The 15,616-nt window shown below is 42.0% G+C and overlaps 1 protein-coding gene across 4 annotated transcripts; it reads right to left on the bottom strand.

Annotated features, from left to right (window-relative positions):
• Positions 1-2,055: 2,055 nt before the first annotated feature.
• Positions 2,056-14,573, bottom strand: znf335 (zinc finger protein 335). 4 transcript variants are annotated; one of them, XM_035159479.2, is made up of 29 exons: positions 13,764-14,572; positions 12,110-12,307; positions 11,710-11,986; positions 11,529-11,606; positions 10,677-11,191; positions 10,067-10,598; positions 9,794-9,976; positions 9,500-9,664; positions 9,120-9,378; positions 8,857-9,034; positions 8,650-8,762; positions 8,536-8,554; positions 8,328-8,444; positions 7,501-7,577; positions 7,191-7,351; positions 6,867-7,087; positions 6,669-6,768; positions 6,494-6,582; positions 6,121-6,377; positions 5,859-5,973; positions 5,568-5,765; positions 5,001-5,143; positions 4,726-4,865; positions 4,489-4,586; positions 4,282-4,368; positions 4,077-4,160; positions 3,923-3,982; positions 3,730-3,835; positions 2,056-2,799 (listed from the first exon to the last, which is right to left on the bottom strand). In XM_035159479.2, the coding sequence occupies exons 1-29, from the start codon at positions 13,788-13,790 to the stop codon at positions 2,678-2,680; spliced, it is 4,719 nt and encodes a 1,572-aa protein (XP_035015370.2). In that variant the 5' UTR covers positions 13,791-14,572; the 3' UTR covers positions 2,056-2,677. The 4 variants fall into 4 exon arrangements, with proteins under 4 accessions (XP_035015370.2, XP_035015368.2, XP_035015366.2 ...); XM_035159477.2 differs by having other exon boundaries at positions 4,291-4,368; positions 10,067-11,191; positions 13,764-14,573; XM_035159475.2 differs by having other exon boundaries at positions 10,067-11,191.
• Between the last annotated feature and the right edge of the window lie 1,043 nt (positions 14,574-15,616).

Here is a 15,616-nt window from a genome sequence, read left to right as displayed (position 1 = left end):
TTTTCCACATTTTGTTATGTTACAGCCTTATTCCAAAATGGATTAAATTCATTTTTTCCCTCAAAATTCTACACACAATACCCCATAATGATAATGTGAAAAAGGTTTTTCGAAATTTTTGAAAATTTATTAAAAATAAAAAATGAAAAAATCACATGTACATAAGTATTCACAGCCTTTGCCATGACACTCAAAATTGAGCTCAGGTGCATCCTGTATCCACTGATCATCCTTGAGATGTTTCTACAACTTGATTGGACTCCACCTGTGGTACACTCAGTTGAATGGACAGGATTTGGAAAGGCACACACCGGTCTATATAAGGTCCCACAGTTGACAGCTCATGTCAGAGCACAAACCAAACCATGAAGTCCAAGGAACTGTCTGTAGACCTCCGAGACAGGATTGTATCGAGGCACAGATCTGGGGAAGGGTACAAACAAATGTCTGCAGCATTGAAGGTCCCAATGAGCACAGTGGCCTCCATCATCCGTAAAAGGAAGAAGTTTGGAACCACCAGGACTCTTCCTAGAGCTGGCCGCCCAGCCAAACTGAGCGATCGGGGGAGAAGGGCCTTAGTCAGGGAGGTGATCAAGAACCCGATGGTCACTCTGACAGAGCTCCAGCGTTGCACTGTGAAGAGAGGAGAACCTTCCAGAAGGACAACCATCTCTGCAGCACTCCACCAATCAGGCCTGTATGGTAGAGTGGCCAGGAGCCACTCCTCAGTAAAAGGCACATGACAGCCCGCCTGCAGTTTGCCAAAAGGCACCTGAAGGACTCTCAGACCATGAGAAACAAAATTCTCTGGTCTGATGAAACAAAGATTGAACTCTTTGGCCTGAATGCCAAGTGTCATGTCTGGAGGAAACCAGGCACCGCTCATCACCTGGCTAATACCATCCCTACAGTGAAGCATGGTGGTGGCAGCATCATGCTGTGGGGATGTTTTTCAGCGGCAGGAACTGGGAGACTAGTCAGGATCGAGGGAAAGATGAATGCAGCAATGTACAGAGACATCCTTGATGAAAACCTGCTCCAGAGCGCTCTGGACCTCAGACTGGGGCGAAGGTTCATCTTCCAACAGGACAACGACCCTAAGCACACAGCCAAGATAACAAAGGAGTGGCTTCGGGACAACTCTGGGAATGTGATTGAGTGGCCCAGCCAGAGCCCAGACTTCAACCCGATTGAACATCTCTGGAGAGATCTGAAAATGGCTGTGCACCGACGCTCCCCATCCAACCTGATGGAGCTTGAGAGGTCCTGCAAAGAAGGATGGGCAAAACTGCCCAAAGATAGGTGTGCCAAGCTTGTATCATCATACTCAAAAAGACTTGAGGCTGTAATTGCTGCCAAAGGTGCTTCAACAAAGTATTGAGCAAAGGCTGTGAATACTTATGTACATGTTATATTTTCGTTCTTTAATTTTAATAAATTTGCAAAACTTTTAAACAAACTTTTTTCACTTTGTCATTATGGGGTATTGTGTGTAGAATTTTGAATTGAATCCATTTTGAATCCATTTTGGAATAAGGCTGTAACATAACAAATGTGGAAAAAGTGAAGCGCTGTGAATACTTTCCGGATGCACTGTATTTTGACAGAATCCAGTGCAGCGGGTTGGAGGGAGCTGAAGCTGAACTGTAGATCATTTAAAAACTATTGCATTTATCTCCAGTATTCAGCAAGGAAACTTTTCACATATGAAGAATTCTTAACAGAACATTTTGGATGTTGTATATTTTAGTTGTTATGTGATGTTTATTTGTGTTGGTTACGATTGAATTGCATTTGAATAAATTATATCATCTACCGTTCTATTGCAAAATGCTGCGCATGCATTTTCAATTAGCCCAACATGTCGCAATAGAAAACCACAAAGCGTGTTGCATGATGACTGAAGAGGTGAATAAACTGATCCTGAAAAAAGTGTCTCAGCCGAGTGATTGTGGTTGAATAACTTTTTAAATGTCTGCTGCAGTAATTCAGTATATACAAATACATAGGAATAGATATAAGAAATCAATAAAGTAAGCACTGAGCATTTATGGATACAGAGAATATACACAAAGTGATTTATTTGGTGTCAGCTTTTAGCTTATTAAACACTTCATATTCACTAATCCAAAACAAATCGCTCTTTACAGAACAAAAGACAAATGTAAAAGGTATGTACATGTTCATATTCAGTAAACATGAGGTTGTGGCATTCTAGCAATCAACATGTCTTATTACAGATCAAAAATAAACGCTCCCCTTTCCATTTACTCCATCTGAAAACTAAAATGTTCATTTGGATACTCTGTATATTTCCAAACACACGATATAAGCCGTTTCATTTTCTTTGATAACATTGTCTTGCAAATCGAAGCAGTTGAGGCACATAAACACAAATACATTTTAATAATTACAATCCCGCTTCTAAATGCACAGCCCCTATGATTAAGTTAGAAGCGCTGGGTGCAATAATCTGAATTTACAAAAAGCTGTTGATCTTACTAAACAGTGCAAACACCCCCGAGCAGATGATACCGTGGAGGACACGATGCTTTAGTTCACAGCCAGCTGAATGCATAAATAAGTTGAGGTCACTGCACGGTACTTGTCAGCTCATAGTGGTTTGTATTGGTCCTGGGCGACGCAGGTTTGAGTCCAAGTAGTTTTAAGAAGCCGTCTATTCATCAGTGAAGGTGATGACATCATAGTGGATGCCCTGCTGCTGCAGCTGTTCCAGCTGTTCAGGTGTAGCTTCAGTGTAGACCGTCTGAGTCTGCGCCATCGCTGCCTCTGCTACTGCTACAGGAACAAAGATGATCCATTTAGTGTGATTTGTTGTCTGCTGCCATTGTTGCTATTAGTTTTCATAAAGGTGATTTCATACTTCATGTTATTGTTAAGCGCATTGGTAAATAAGATCATGAGCTGGTTGCCCACAGCAACCCATCTGTTGTTTGCTCATTATCTATGAATGGTGATCCTCCACACAGCATTAAACACTGTTGATAACCAGATTGTTCCCAGTCATTTTAGTAAAGTTTGAAAATCAACCTGCAGAGAATAGCTACGTTCTTGTCTCCTTGACGGTGCATCAACTAATCCACAGCAAGATTTTAAATTCAAATTCACGAAAATAGTCGAAACAATCAATTTATGAAGTATTTAATCTGAGTGTAAAATCTAAACTTTTTATCTGATAGATTATGATTAGAGCCCGACCGATTAATCATATAGGTGATATGTTTGATTTATAAACACTTCAGATATGTGTCGAGAGGAAGAATTAAATTTTACAGACTAGACAATACAGGACATTTATGTTAATTTTAAATATCTATATATTTGGTTGTATTTTTATTTTGTGTTTATTTATAGATATTTATAATAAAGTTTACAATTAAAGTTAAATTGTAAAATATCAAAGCTCAATGACTTCTTCAATCTTAAGAAACATTGGCAATTTTTATATATATATATATATATATATATATATATATTTATATGATCCGTATTAGACATTTTTACTGTCTAATATCGGCCCAAAAAAAATTAAAAACTCAAACTCAGTTGGGCTCTAGTTATAATAGTTAACTAGAGCCCAACTAGTTTTTAAATTTGAAGCCTCCTTTGGTAAATGTGATTTGCAGAACAACATTCATGGTGTTTGAAATACAAAGAGTCTAATAGTGTAGTGTAGGACTCGTGCCATCTGTTCCTTTAGGGACCGACCTGTGACAGCAGATTGGGCCGCGGCCTCCAGGTCTTCAGGATTCACTATCTGTTGCTCCGAGCTGATGGGCAGATACTGGATCTGACCGTCATGACTCACGGCGATCTGAACACATAAACAATATGGAGCAATGAACTTCTGTCAAAACAATAAACTGTTTCTGTGTAGAGCATTTCAGATGATGCTCCTCACCTGCTGCTCCTGCAGAAAGGTCCCATCGTGCTCATACTGGATGATCTGTCCATCTGGCATCTGAGGAACAGTTAGAGATCAGTAACTAGAGACACAGCCTGTAATAAGATCCTCATCAGTTAGAGTAACTAAAAACAGCAGTGGTTACACTGACCTGTATGTGGTTACCGTCAGCTACTACTACATACTCCTGAGGGATCAAATGCGGAACTCCATCTTGTGAGATGATGTACTGGACCTGAAACAGGACGTGAAACAAGAAACATGAGCTGAAAGCGGAACTGGAACATTCTTCTGATATATTTATTTAACTTTCATTTTTGTCATGTACATTAGAACATGAAGTGGTCGAATCTAACCTCTGTCACCTGGTTGTCTCCTGTCATCAGGTGCTGAACTGTCTGTCCATCTATGGTGGTTATCTGCTGAATGTATGTGCCCTCCTCCTGCAAAATGCATACATTAATGTATTTAGTTATAAAGTCAAGACTATAAATTTACTGCATGCAAAAAAAAAAAAGAGTTTCAAAGAATTGTGTGACGTTACAAATAGGTAGGGAGCGTACCTGGTCTGACAGCGTCTGTTCTTGAGCTACAATGATGTGCTCCTGTCCCAAGGCCTGCAGCCGCTCTGGAGTAATGACAGTCTGATGTGCCTGCAGGGCTGTTGTAGATATAGACACGCACACATACCGGTTTAGATTTATTTTTGTGTCCTCCGTTATATAGATCAGATGTGAACCCTAATACTACATGTATTAGGGTTCCTTCATTTATTTATATATATATATAGGGTTCCTTACACTGCAGCGTGGCTAAAGCCTCCTCGTCACTGTTGACTATGATGGTGTGCTGAGATGAGTCGCTACGTGTCTTGCGAGTAGGATGATCCTGACTGTGGAGACGCTCCATGTGAAACTTCAGATGGCCATTACGGTTAAACCTGAGATATTGGAGAAAAAAATTGATATTAATTAACATGAACAGCTTTTCCTGACCACTTTGTGGTCTAATGTCTCAAATGAGTTTAGGCTGTTTTCTAAACAAATGTTTTGCGTTGACTCAAATTCCTTCTGACCTTTGCCCGCAGAGTTTGCAAAAAAAGGGTTTCTCGTTGGTGTGGGTCATCGTGTGTCGACGCAGGTCCTTCTTGTTCTTGGAGGCAAAGCTGCAGTTTGGACACTTGTGGGGACGTAAGTAGGAGTGCAGCTCCATGTGATCCTAAAATAAAGCAGGATATCAATCAATGTCAGAAAAGTCGAGGTCCAAAGGACAGAAATGCCTTTGAAATTACACTTCTGAAAAATACAAAACAATGTCTGACATATGAGGGTGGAGATGCTTTTTTTTTACTTTTACACTAATACAACGTAATTTGATGAGCTGTGAAAATATTAATATTACTGTGCCCCGTGGAAAATCTTACAAAGATTTATGGCTTTTGCAATGAGGACAAATATATTATGATGAAATAAGAACGCAAGAGGCACATGGATTGCACACCAAATGGGATCAAAACCTCTACTTCATATATGTCGTCTGAGGTGCGTGTAGTGTTCACACGGCTGTCTACATAGTCACAGATGCCAGCATGATAACGTAATGACTCACATACCACAGCGCTGCATAACTTTGAGAGACGCACCTTAACCTCAGGCCAGGAGGAGGAAGTGAAGTCACAGTCAGGACACTTGAACGTGTTGGGATCTATGTGCGCCCTCTTGTGGTTCTCCATGTCAGAGCGTCCATGGAAAGACTCCATACAGATTCGGCAGGAGAACCTCTTGGAGCCGAAATTGGGAGAGCCCACCGCAGAGGGAGAGGATGGAGCTTCACTGCTTAGCTGACAGAAACAAAAAAACATGGTCAAAAGGATAGGAATACAGACGAGCACATTGGTATGTCCCATGAATTGTATATTACAGTTGATACTTACCTCTACTTGTTGCAACACGCCATCGGGCAACGATGAAGTGAGATAGAACTTTTCACTTTTTATGCTCTCTGATCCAGAGACATCTAAAGTCTGCGATGGACTGCTCTCATCATTACTGCAAAAACAGCAGTTTCATGAAATTACAGATTGTTGAGACATTAAAAAGTCGCTTTACAATTAATCTTCAGTCACGTGACTATGATTCGCAATGTAACAGCACATTTCTCATAATCAAAGAAAGTGAGACTGTGCGTTATGTTACCTGTATCCAGGGCTGTGGATTTCTTCAGCAGCCTGCTCCACCACATTGAATTCGCCAACGCTTTCGTAGGCTTCTATTGCGATCTGGGTGAGCTCTGCTGTTTCAGAGGGGGTGGCGTCGTAGGCCTCCTGTAGCACCGTGTCACCGTTCTCAGACACATGGAAGGTCATGACCTTTTGGGTCTGGCCCGGTTCTGTGGTCACTGTGCTCCAAGTGCCCTTCTCCAAAGCTTTACCTTCTGCCTTGAGCACAGCCACCTGAGGAGCACAATAAGGACATCTTTAATCTTTATTTTGTTCCAAAATGACAGCACACTTTGTGTAGAAAACTCGGCCCTTTTAATGCAAACAGACATTTTTCAACCAGCACCAACCTGTAAGGAGTTTCCAGCCAGTTCACGTGCGTTGCTCATGTTCAGCAGCAGGTCAAGGGCATTCTGGGCGGATAGTTCACTGGATTCAGCTGAGGAGTGGATGGAGACAAAGTCAGCAAAGCGACATAACATGACCAGAAATATGAAAACATTCTCATGTGGAATATTCGCTGACCTTGTTCATAAATAATGGTGGTGTTTCCCATTGCATCCTGGGACACGGAGGCATTTTCAATACCCTGCATGGCTTGTAGTGTCGCGGAATCCACTGCAACCTAACGAACCGGAGAGCAAAAAGTATGATCTCCCAATGCCACAACCTTTAACACAAAAATAAATTAAAGAACGAAAAAAAAACAGAAAACAGACTCACAATAGTGCTCTGTAAACCCTGTGTGTCGTCATTTTGTTGTTTGAGATCCTCTATCTGCTGGAGGGTGAAGAAGGGTCTGCGTCGTCTCCTCACAGGCTCCTCAGGGTGAGCCGAAGACCACTCCTCAAACGCCTCAGGATGGCGACACTGAACATGTAGACGCAGGTTCTTCCTATGCTTGGTCGTGAAGTGACACATATCGCAGGAGAAAGGCTTCTCTCCTGTAGACATTTTAAACACAAAATGAAGAGGTATCATTCATCCATGAGGATGTCAATAAAACTGGTTTAAAGAAACTTCATGAAAGTGTCTCTGATCACTGACCTGTGTGTTTGATGGCTAGATGGGAGACCAGGAACTCCTCTTTAGAAGAGGTGTATTTACAGTAGTCACACTTGAAGGGCCTGTCGTTGGTGTGGGACAGCTGATGGTTGAGCAGCAGCTTCTTGTTGTCACAACTGTAGTCGCAAAACTCACACTTGAACCTGGTACATGTACATCAACAAGTTATTCATTATGATATCGAATCACACTAACATCAAAGTCAATGACGTATTCTAGCCCAGAATTCCTAACCACAAGACATGAAAACTGGTAATTGAAAACGAGAGAAAGTATTGCTTGCAGTACTGACTTGCTGTCTCCAAGACTCTGGATGTGGGTCAGTAGGTGCATTTTGAATGTGTACCTCTTCTTGAAAGATTTGCCGCACTGCAAAGACAGACAGGCATCTTCACCAAGATATTTCAGAACTTCACAGTAGGAAAAATGATCTGTTCAATTTCCAGTATCACAGTAACACACCAAATTATTCTACTGGGCAGCAAATCATGCTTTCATACAATTTGTAAAAAATGATAACAGTTGATGTTTTTAAAAAACATTTCATAGGAAATCCTTAATTACTTGAATCCAACATTGAAATGTATTCAATTTTGTTTCTCATGGACGAACATGTGATCATTTTGCCAAGCACAGGGATTTTCAACTTGCAATTGTTGTTAATCACTTAAAAGGTCCAGTGTGTAAGATTTAGGTGAAAGGGATCTATTGACAGAAATTTTATATAAATAATCCTAGTGATATTTAAGTGTGTTTCATCTAAATTGTACAATTTGTTGTTTTATTTACCCTAGAATGGGCCCTTTATATTGAAATACTTTATATTTACATCGGGGGGGGTCATCTTTATGGAGGCCGCCATGTTTGTTGTAGTAGCCCAGACTGGACAAACTAAACACCTTTTGAGTTTTTATGAAAAGTGAAGGTTACTAAAGGTTCTCTGTCATGTTTGGAAGGGGAGGATGAGGTGAGGGGTATTCAGCTGCAACATGCAACTTCACCACTAGATGTCCCTAAATTCTACACACTGCAACTTTAATGCCATAATATATTTTTCTAAAATATTAGTATTTCATATATATTTATTTATTAATGAATTGTATTGTCTTTGTGTCTGACCTTGTCACACATGTGTGGTTTCTCTGCGCAGTGGGTTTTCATATGCTGGGTCAATCTCTTTTGCATGGGATAAACTCTGTGACACACAGGGCAGGGGAACTCGGACACCTTTGGCACCTGCGTGAATCAGCACATATAATCACACAGTGAGTTTATCATAAATAGAATTTAACCACCATTTAAATATGGGAAACTTGAGGTTTCTTACCAACTCTGTCCTTCTCTTCCTGTATAAAGAAAAGAAAAGAGTAACAACATATGAAAATCCGTAATCAAGTTATTCATTTAATAACTTGCTGTAAATGCTGTCCGAGTTTCTTACTTCTCTTTGTTATGGACTGCTGAGTGGCGAAGTACATCTTTCCTGTAGACACTTGTGTAATCACACTCCTCACACTTGAAAGGCTTGATACCCTCATGATTAAACATGTGTTCCTGTAAAACAGTTCCCAATCATTATAAAACACCATGGAAACGTGCATGTAAACTGAGGTTAACCTGAGTGCTGTGCAGTTGTATTGCGACTAACCTTGAGTGAGGACCAGCGCTTGCAGCGATAGTTGCACTGGAGACACTTAAACAGCTCTGGGTCATTGCCCTCGTGCGAATCCACATGGAAACGCAAATCTTCCTGAGTGAGGAAGCGCGAGCCACAGATCCAGCAGTTGTGAGGTCTCAGGAGAGGTTTGAGGGATTTATAGTAACGACTGGAAGATAATGGCGGGACGGAAATAAGCATGGCGAAAGTTCTGTGATACTTTTAACAACACAACTTAAAGAAAAGTTACCTACTTTCGATTTAGGTACTTCTTATATTTCTTGCGAAGGAAGCGCTTGGAGGGTCGGCCCCGTTTCCTCTGGAAGAACTCCTCCTCTGGCTGAGAGTTGGATGAAGGGTCTTTGTTCTCAGAGTCAGATTGGCTTATTGTGGCCTCAGCAGTGTCCCCATCAATCGCGATAGCAGAACCGCTGCCTAACCCGGAAGAGCTCGCCTCTTCAGGAACACTAGCATCAGCGCTAACCCTGGGCTTCTTAGCAATACTTTCCGATTCTGTAACAAACATATGAGAAGGAATGAAGAAAACAAATCTGAAGGGTGAGTTGTCTATTTTAGGTTCCCTTTGCAGTGATGGGCTGGTTTTTGTTTTGCTTGTTAAAGTTTGCGAACCCACCTTTGCCGTTGTAGCCGTCTTCTAAAGAGCTGTACTTCCTCGGACGACCAACCTTACGTCGAGGACGACCGTAAGAGGAGGAGGAAATAGGGGGAGTGGGCTTTTTCAGTATGGCAGGAGGTCTTTCTTTGCAGTCCTCCTCTGTTGGGCTGTAGTCACTATCCTCTGCATATAAACAGAAGAGCAGGGACAGTGAATATTACTCTTATACTGTAACTGTTTCACTGACTTAAAAAAATGTATCCATTTCTATATGATCTGATTTGGGGTTCAACAAAAATCTTCCAGTCTGACCTTCAGGATCGTCAATAGCACCAGAATCCACAACATCATCCTCTTCTTCCTCTGCCTGGTGAGGCTCCGCAGCCTTCACCTTTGCTGCCTTTCGTTCCTCAGCTTCCTCCCTCTCTGCCTGACGACGGGCCAACGTCTCACTTTTAGGAGGTCGTCCACGTTTACGTTTCTTTGGCACGTTCCCTGAACAACCAACATTTCATGAATAAGAAAAGAATTCACGACTTACAAGCAAAGTAAAGTTTCACTGTGATACATAATCAGCTACCTCACCTGCAGGTTTAAAGTGTTTGTCTCTCATGTGGTTAATGAGTGTGTCTTTGGAAGCACTCTTGTATGGACACATCTTACACTTGAACTGCTGTACAATCACTACTTCCATCATCTCCTCCAGCTCAGCAAGGTTTGGTGCTCTGTCCCCTGGGACTTCTGCTACTGTTGATGTCTCCATCTCCCTGACCAGCTCAGCTTCAATCTGAGGCCCCTGGGAGCCCTGCGGCTCCTCTTGGCTGGGTGAGCACTGTTGAGCCAGCTCAGGCTCTGTATTTGAGGTATACGTCCCACTGCTGCTGATATAGGGCCCAGACTGGCTCTCACTGCTCTCCAGGGCCTCAGGAAGCCCGCCTGAGCCCGCTGTGTCTGCCAGAGGGTGGTCTGATGAAGAGCTGTCATCGGCATAGAGCGAGGCCTCGGGGCCATTGCTGCTCTCCATGTAACAGGAGTGTTGCGGCTGCTGTCGGGAGTGCTGTGGCTGATCCGGTTCCTGGTTCTGCTCGTCATCTTCATCATCATCCCCAGCTTGGTACTGAGAACAACCCGGCTGCTCAGAGTCTGCAGCTGCAATACATTCTCCGCCATACTCCGTCACATACTGCCGACTTACCAGGGAGCGGTGGTCTGCACTACTGTCAATGTAACTGCGTGAATGATGAGCCTGCTGTCCATCGTCCACTGTACACTCAAGATACCCAGCGCTGCACTCTACCACATAGTGACCTTGGCTGGTAGCATTCGAGTCAGCTCCGCTGCATTCCACGTATCCAGGCAGGTCCTGGTCACTGTTATCCCCACTGTAGTCAGGGAAGCCTGAATGGGAGCGTGTCTGGTCAGGTTCCTCGCCAGAACACTCTACATAGGAAGATGAGGACTCCCCTGTCTGGTCTGGGCCATCTGCACTGCAGTCCATGTACTGGGAGGGGTGGGAGTGCTGGGGCTGGTCAGGCTGACTGCTGCTGTCCTCTGGGTAACCCGAGTGTCCAGGCTGATCATCGGGCTGGTCAAGGTTGCCCTGCAGGTCCCCCTGGTCCAGACAGGTGGATGTGGGACCTTCAGCGAGAGCTTCTATGGCTATACGATTGGACATGGCTGAAGATGACATATGAGCTACCATGGGAGCACCTATGGTGGAAAATACAAACAGATGGATTGTACATAGTTGACTTAAAAGGATTCCAATGTTTGCATTCCGATGCTTACTTGCGTCTCATCACACTAAGTAGAACTTAAATCACTTTTAAAAAGGTCAAAACTCACTTATTATAGGATTAAAATAAAGTAGGTGCGTTATATTCTTATTACGTAACATGGAAATATTAAATTAGTTATTTGCTGTGTAAATAAATGCTGTATGAACATGATGGTCATATATTTTCTGGGAGTCATTAACTTTCAATGTTTTGATGTTTTGAAAGGGGCTGAAGTATTAATGGGTCAGAAGTAATATTGGCACACTTACCGTCATCTGGTCCTTGTAATATCAGATACTGGGTTGTTTCTGCAGCCCCATCTTCTGCACTGGTCACAGATATACAACCTGATAGAGAAGCAGAACAGTACAGTACAGTGTAAGTAGAATTACAAGGCTTGAAGCTGCTCAGCCTTAAATACAATAGATGTAAGAGTAACAGCTGAGATACCATTCATAATGTCAGGCCCAATGGTGGACTCTATGATTTTGTCAATGGCAGACCCCAGGTCTGACGAGGTAGAAGCAGTTGAGTCAGAAACCATCATGGCTCCTTCAGACACAGCGCTGGAGTGGACCAGCACTTGGGCTGACCCAGACACCAGCACTGACTGAGTCACCGTGGAGACACTGGACACGCTGGTGGACTGGGCCACTGAGGAGGAGTCGGGGAGGTGGACTGATGAAACTCGGACATCTGTACTGGAGCTGGTTTCTGGGATGAACACCTTGAGAGGGAAGGGCGAGAACATGATGTGTTAAAATATTTAAATAAAACACAACTGCCATACTGTTGGTTTTTTCTGGCTTGAATATATCACAGTTTTTACAGGCATGTTTGCAAAACTTACCACAAGTCCCTCTGAGCTCTGTCCCACATGGCAGTCTGACTCTGGGGCCTGTGTATGAGAGGCAGCAGCATCACTGCTGTCTGCAGACATGGCCTCTGATGACTCCACCCCCATGCCGCTTTCGGATGGCTCCTCCATCCCCGAGGGGCCTGCATCACTGCTGCTCTCCACCTCATTCTCCTCCGAATCCATAACTATCTACAATAATTTGACATGAACACAACACATTTTTTATGTGCACCACACTTAAAGGCCCCCCTTGAGCAGCATTACTGCAAGTTCATTGTGTTCAAATTAACACAACTCATGTATAATTCCTTGTTCGCTTGCCCTCAGGAACATTCGTGTCAAGAGTAATTGCACAACTTAAGATATTCTATAATCTTTGCTGATGTTTCACTGGATAACAAAAAATATAGAATGACTTCTAAAACAAATCTTAAAAGCGTTGGGACAGAAACAGGAACAGTTTCTCCAACAACTGTGATGAATGAATGATTTTGAACGAGGTAACTTAGTAGCCCTGCTATCGAACATAATATGTAACACCTTTAGGTTGTTGTACAGTGTGTGTCGCCTATGCGTTACTAATTCGGACAGATGCTCAGCCAACTGGATATTAACTCTTCAGTTTTTCTGTAATACTTCACTTTCCCAGTTTCAAAGGTCACCGAGTTTAGTGTGTGTCACGGTGAGTTCGTTTAAGAGGATTATATTGTAACAGTCATGAGTTTGTAGGAAAGAAGTTACAAAGAGCAGTAGAGAACATATGGAAATAAAGTTACGGTCCACAGGCAGAAGCTGAAAACTACATTTAATTAGGTTCACATGAACAGATTTGATGTGGGGATCTTTTGTATGAAGTGATGCTTATGAACCACTGCATTAAGTGGCTGTTAATGCAGGTGAATTACACATTACTTTGATATGTATGGAGAATGAATAGATATCAAAGGGGAATAAAGAAGTTTCACTTTTTTTCTTAGACAATATTAGTTTTATATGGTTGAACCAAACAAAAACTACCATATGGGTGCATATTCCAGCCTGTTGTGTAGGACAAGACAAACATGGGACATTTTTATGATATATAAAGTGCAATGTCTTTTAATATATGTATATATATATATATATTAAAAGACATTGCACTTTTAGCTCAACGCAGCTGAACAGCTCTTTTATTGTGTTATTGTTTGGTGCGTGTTTGTCGAGCTTCTCTTAACTAAAACCAAATTGCCTTCTGAATTAATAAAGTTGTATTGTATGAGAAACTGGAGTTGTTTTGCTGCCATAAGGGATGTTTGGGCTGTAATGAACCGTTTGGCTGTTCCCACACTTAATCCACAGTTTACACCATTTTCTCCCAATTAAACATGTTTTGTTTCACAATACTGTGCATTGTTTTGATATCCAGAATTTACAAGAAACATACAACTTCTGTTATTATTGTATATTAGAGAATTTTATTGACGCCTGATACAATGCAAGCACATTGTTTGTCATCCATCACTTAGTGGGAAGGTGTTTATTCCAGATAACTTATACACGAGTACCGCTGCCACTCCACACATTAACCGACTGAAGGGACTGCTTTCCCTTCACGGACGTTAAGGTTGTGGGAAATAAATCTCAATGTTCTATGGACCATATTTACCCGCGATTGTACACGGAAAAACGACATCTTTGTGCCTCAGAGCCCCAATGTCATCGGACACTAGCGTTAGCTCCCAGTGCAGCAGGGCAGCTAACGCTAGCACGTAGCTGGCAGACCTGCTTTGTTTTCCTGCCTCTGTCGTGTTCTGCGAGGCTTTAAAACACTCGCACGACATTTGCCCCTCGAGCCAGGAGGGTCTGAACGTCTGAATGAACTGTGAGTGGAAAGCTGCGTCACAGATGTGAACTGTTCGACACATCGGCTGAAACAGCCTCGGGAGTGACGTGCGCTAGCCGAGTTTTTAAAACGGGCCTAGCTGCCCGTAACCCTGCCTGCACCGCGTCGCCATTTTCCGCCAGGCAGCCGCTTTTCCACTCAGGCATTCAGAGAGCTCTACTGGGGACCTCGAGGGCCTGAGCCGCCGCAGACCGTCCGGGTTCTCTCCCTGAAGAAAATGAAAACCTTCTCTCCGCCCGCCACCTCGATCTCCACGCTTTTTCCTTACCGTGGGGTTTCGCGCAGATCGGTGTCCTCCGCTGCAGAGGCGCCAAACACGACACAAATTACTAACCGATAATTGTTGCCTCTTTCTAGTCGGGCGCCATGAGTATCTCCTTGCTTCCTGTCCCTGCAACCGGATCTTATTTATTATTTTTTGTTTAAACCCGACCTGTTGTCTTATTACACATTCATATATTCACTCGTTTTAATTTGATATATTCTGCGATAGTTTGGCCGTCGCGTGTTGCTCGAAATATTCAGTAATTGAGATGTTAATAAACACTCAGTGGACTATTGTTTCTAGGGGAAGGCACATTACGCAACTGGGTGCGGAGTAATATGTGTCCGCCTATGTCAATAGAGAGGTTCTGTTTATACCGGTTTAAACTTTGAATAAGTTTTAAAATGCATCCACCGTGATGGTTGTGGGTATTTAAGTCACATTAATCATAGTGAAATATATTAATATATATAAAATGTATGTTCAGTAGAAGGACAAGGGGGGAAAGGGAAATAACAAGATGTTTTGCTGGACTGTTTGACTTTATTGATTTGATTTGGTTGAACCAAACACAACTACCATAATAATGATAATAACTGGGTGTATATTACAACCTGTTGATCTATTCTTACTGTAATGCAATATACAGATGAGTTTCACTCATTAACAACATTATAGGCATATACAGTATAAGTCAATATAAAAAGCATGCTCAGTTTACACATGCTTTCTGCAGCTCAACCACACACTGGTGTTGTTTATGTCGTTTTAATTTTAGAATTTTAAAGGGTTTTTTTTGGTGATAATTTGCCTTTTGCAGGGATTTTCATCCAGCAGTTTATAACAGGTGAAATAATAGAAATTACAATTAAATAATATAATATTCATGACATATATATATATCACAACGTATTTTTAAAATACATTGCACTTTTAGCTCAACGCAGTTGAATAGCTCTTTTATTGTGTTATTGTTTGGTGTATGTTTATCAGTGCATATTTGTATTCTGTTATTTACCCAAATTAAAACCAAATTGCCTTCGGGATTAAAACAGTTTTATATGAGAAACTTGAGTTATTTCGATGCCAAATAGGATGTTTGGGCGGCAATTAAATCATTAATTCCCATTGTTAACATCATTTTTTCCCATTAAACATGTTTTTTGTTTCCCAATACTGTGCCCTGTTTTGATATCCAGTATTTACAAGAAATATACAAAAATGTACAAATTCAGTTATTAGAGAATCTTATTGATGCCTGACACAATGAAATGATATTGTAAATCACAGTCTGCATTATGTTTTCTCACTAATGTGAGAGTGTGGTTCCAACATTTGAAGAGTACTTTTG

Source organism: Hippoglossus stenolepis, chromosome 6 (assembly GCF_022539355.2).
Source record: "Hippoglossus stenolepis isolate QCI-W04-F060 chromosome 6, HSTE1.2, whole genome shotgun sequence".
NCBI lineage: Eukaryota > Metazoa > Chordata > Actinopteri > Pleuronectiformes > Pleuronectidae > Hippoglossus > Hippoglossus stenolepis.
The sequence above is the reverse complement of the archived record's forward strand: the minus strand, read 5'-3'. Positions and strand labels throughout refer to the sequence as shown.

Bases quoted from the DNA above. Each gene is read 5' to 3' on its own strand.
- znf335 (XM_035159475.2), bottom strand. From the start codon at position 13,790: ATGTCGTTTTTCCGTGTACAATCGCGG. The intron at 9,665-9,793 runs GTCAGACTGGAA...GTTTATATGCAG, and splicing joins TGCTATTGACGATCCTGAAG to AGGATAGTGACTACAGCCCA. The intron at 4,587-4,725 runs GTAAGGAACCCT...TATCTACAACAG, and splicing joins GGCTTTAGCCACGCTGCAGT to CCCTGCAGGCACATCAGACT.